At 27.5% G+C, this 4,200-nt stretch overlaps 1 protein-coding gene across 1 annotated transcript in view; it reads right to left on the bottom strand.

Moving 5' to 3' along the window:
- Window positions 1-3,353, bottom strand: part of LOC107628601 (cytokinin riboside 5'-monophosphate phosphoribohydrolase LOG7) — a 5,863-nt gene extending 2,510 nt beyond the window's left edge. The window contains exons 1-4 of the mRNA XM_016331229.2: window positions 3,080-3,353; window positions 1,886-1,983; window positions 477-507; window positions 220-319 (exon numbers count right to left, since the gene is read on the bottom strand). Of these exons, the coding sequence (XP_016186715.1) occupies window positions 220-319; window positions 477-507; window positions 1,886-1,983; window positions 3,080-3,187 (337 nt within the window). The 5' untranslated portion in view covers window positions 3,188-3,353. The remainder of the gene's footprint in view (window positions 1-219; window positions 320-476; window positions 508-1,885; window positions 1,984-3,079) is intronic.

Raw genomic sequence — 4,200 nt, 5'->3', positions numbered from 1 at the left:
CTAAAAGGTTTATTGTAATAATTTTTTAAGGACAAAAACGTCCGACAAAATTTTTTAAAAAACTATTTGAGTATATACTCTAATTATTTTTATATTGTTAAAATATGATAGATAGATATCATATTTTTGACAATATATATGTCGGTACAGAATACGATAATAATTATGTTCAAAAAATACATCGCGCGCGCGCAAACGCGGTCAACTAAAAATGAATACCAGGTAGGGCAATGAAGGCATCAGCTTGACGAGCCATCTCAGCTTTCCTTTGGTGCATATCAGATACTGCTCTCACTTCACCAATTGGATCACCAGTTATCTACATTATTTCCAACATTCAAATTAATTAATCAACTAATTTAATTTACATATGATTAACCCTGTATCAATAAGCTTATTACTCGTCATTGATGAGGTATCTTATGTTAGGGAAATTAAAACATTAATTGGAACCGAGATTAATTAATTTTAGTTACCTCTCTTGGCATGAGACTTTTGGGGATTACCCTGTTACAAAGAAATTAACAAGGTTAAGCCTTCACTCAAAAGAAGAATGAATTATGAATTAAAGAATTTAATTTTGATTCAATTATATAACGATACATCAAATATGAACTATGTATAAATAATTATCTAAAAGAACGGATGTAATTGTATGACTATATAAAATGTTTTTTAGTATTTAAAATGATTGATAAAAGGAACAACTTTAGACCAATAATAATGATGAAACAAAACATAAACATCGATGAATAAAAAAATATAAGCATGTCTTCAAAGTAGGGTACGTAGTGAAAACAAAACGGTGGCTCCAATTCCTACGCCAAAGAAGCTTCTACCTTAGAAATAAGGACTAAAAGGGATTCACCTTTATCCAATAAAGTTTCTAAACCATCAATAAAAAATTAAAGGTCACACACTATTACTTAATTTAATCAATAAATAAATTAAAACCTACATATGTTTAAGAACGACTAATTAAGACCTATATGTGTTTAGCTGTCCAAAAATAATTAATTTAATACAAGTAATTTACATTTCTATTTTATTTTTTACATCCAAAATTGGGAATTTTTTGTTTTTTCTTAAAAGAAAAAAATATTGAAGAATTGTCCCACGTTGCAAGCATTTGATCCAATGATGTCTTACGTTGAACTCATTTCCATGGGAAACAAGAAAACACGCATGGGGTCACAAGGTAACATAGAAGGAATACAACACTCTTTTCTAGTAATCACCAAAATGATTAACTTTGTCTATCATCACACACACATACATATACATACATAATAGCAAAAAAGAAAAAAGTTATTGGTAAATAAAATCTACAAAAAAGTGTTAGCTTACCCTAAAAAAATACATCATTTCTTTTGTATTTATACCATAAGCTAGGGTTTGTTATCACCTCATGCAAAACATGCAAATTATTTTTGATATTGGGGGTGAAAATTGTATTTTTTAGGATTATGGATAATAAATGTGTTATTTTCAAATGTAGAACTTTTTTATTTAAAATATGGAAATCGGACCCTCCGATTTATTTGGGAATAAAAATCGAACCATCCGATTTACAAAAAACAAAAAATCGGATCCTCCGATTTATAAATTTTTTTAAAAAAAAATCATAACAAACAAATCGGAGAATCCGATTTGATATTTAAAAAATTTTAAAAATCAAGTTACAAAGTAATCGATAGCTCCGATTACTAATTCTCGTATCAAAATAAAATACATGCACACACTAACAGAATTGAATTATTCAGCTAAAGAGGTCAAACAATTTAAAGATTTACAATATTATTTTGTGAGAATAACAACCTAAATTAAATTTATATGGATTGAAAATTGAAGATGAAATGTTGAGAGAGAGGGGAAGAGAACAAACCCTAGGACATGGCGGCCACCATCATGAACAGCCTGAGAAACAAGCCCCATCAACCCCACACTCCCACCTCCATACACAAGATCAATCCTTTTCTCAACCTTCACAATAAAAAAATTAAAAAATATTAAATAAAAATAAAATAGACGCGTGTCACTAAAACCTCATCATGATAACGAAAAAACAAAACCAAACACAACCAATATCACATGTTTTTATTATATTCAATTTAGTGGAGAGATTGGTGATAAGCAATAAAATCATTCTTTGGTTGTAAATAGAAATAAAAAAGAAAAAAAATGGGTTTTTTTTTTTCTTGGTCATGTAAAATTGTTGGAGTGTAATGATACCAAGATTGCACGTTTGGCAGAAACTAGAGAAATGCAGAAAGTACGAATTTGGTTTCATAGTTTCCATTTATTTTCTTTCTTATAATTATTCTTATTCATGCAATCTATTCTTTCTATTTATTCAATAATTAAAAAAATGTGCATATCACTTGAATACACAAAATATTTTTATTTTTGTTATTTACATGGAAAAATTAAATAAATATTATAAAGAAAATAATATGGATCATGCAAGAAGGCTGCACAACTGACAGAAAGTTTCCAGCTAGAAGCTAGCTAGCAATATTTCTCTCTCTCTTCTCTCTCTCTCTCTCATGAGAAACTTGTAACCTAATTAATAACCATCTTCTCATTCTTCAACGATCATCATACCCTAGCGTTGAGGCTGAGTATTCATTATTGGGCCTTAAACTAATAAATAATAATAATAATAATAAAAAGAAAAGAAAGTGGAAGAAGCAACAATCACCCACTAACTTCAGAATAAGAAACAAGAGCATGTATGGTATTTGTAACTAAATCCAAAATATAAAGATTAAAAAGATTCAAACAATAAAAGGTTGAAAAATGGAGAAAATTAAATTAAGGTAAAAGTAAAAAATAAATAGACTAAGATTTTCTCTTAAGAATAACAAGAAAATCTTTAAAAATAAGAGATAAAAAAATAATTTAGTTGCCATACACTATGAAGGTTTAGAAAAAATTGATATCACATACATAGAAACAAAAAGAACAAATAAAGAAAAAAAACAAATTAAAGAAAAACAATAAGAAGAAGGAGAAGAAGCAAAGTTAAATTAAAACTATGAAAACATTATTTATTTATTTATTTATTAATATTAATTACCAGCTCTTTTCCAAGTTGAACAGCAGCTTCCTGGTAACTAGCTTTGTTTCCGGAACTGCTTCCACAATACACACAAATCCTCTTGAATCTTGATTTGGTTTCTTCCATTTTTTGTGTGTTTCTTTGAGAAGCCTAATAAAAACAACCACAAAAAGGGTATGAATGAATGAATAAATTTGAAAGAAGCTTTTTGTTTTGTATGTGTGTGAAAGAGAGAACAAGGTGTGACTAATTTGATGGTTATGTATGTGTCTATATATATAAGCATGTCCCCTCTTAAAAGCTTTATAACCCACATCACAAGCCTCTTAACCAATTACATTTTTTATTTTCTAAAAAAAAATAATAATATAAAAAAAAGAACCATTTGGCTTTGGGCTTATTTATTTGTTTGCTCCGAAATTATGGAAACGGATTCGTTTTTAAGTTTTATATTCCGTTTGACCGAAGGTGCAAAAGCGAAATAGACGCAACTATTTTCAATAATTATCTAACAATAACGATAAGGGTAATTTGATTTGAAAATTTTTTTATTAAAGATTTTGATTTTACTAAAAAATTTGGATATAGAAATAGGAGGAGTGTTATACGTTAACATGATAATTTTTGGTATTTTTTAAAATTATGAGAGGTACACAAATTGGATTCAATTTGTGTTTAAAAAATTTTAAAAAGTTGGGATACACAAATCGGACCCATCGATTTATGTTTAAAAAATAAAAAAATTTGGAGTACATAAATTGGACGGTCCGATTTGTGTACTCCAAATTTTTTAAATTTTTTTAACACAAATCGAACGATTCGAGTACAGACTTCTTAAAAATCGAACGGTTCGATTTATACTCCGTAAATTAAATTATCTCACATTTTAAAAAAATACTGCAGTAAATCACAATTTAAAAAAACACAATTATTAACTCAATATTAAAAAAAAAATGTGGATGCAAAAACAAAACAGACGCAACGATTCAATAATTATCTAACAATAATAATAAGGGTAATTTGATTTGAAATTTTTTTATATTGAAGATTTAGATTTTACAATCTTAAATTTAAATTTTTGAAATTATTCTATATAGGTTATTGTTTCGTATATTTTTTATTATCCGACGGATAACTAA

Source organism: Arachis ipaensis, chromosome B02 (assembly GCF_000816755.2).
Source record: "Arachis ipaensis cultivar K30076 chromosome B02, Araip1.1, whole genome shotgun sequence".
Taxonomy (NCBI): Eukaryota; Viridiplantae; Streptophyta; class Magnoliopsida; order Fabales; family Fabaceae; genus Arachis; species Arachis ipaensis.
The sequence above is the reverse complement of the archived record's forward strand: the minus strand, read 5'-3'. Positions and strand labels throughout refer to the sequence as shown.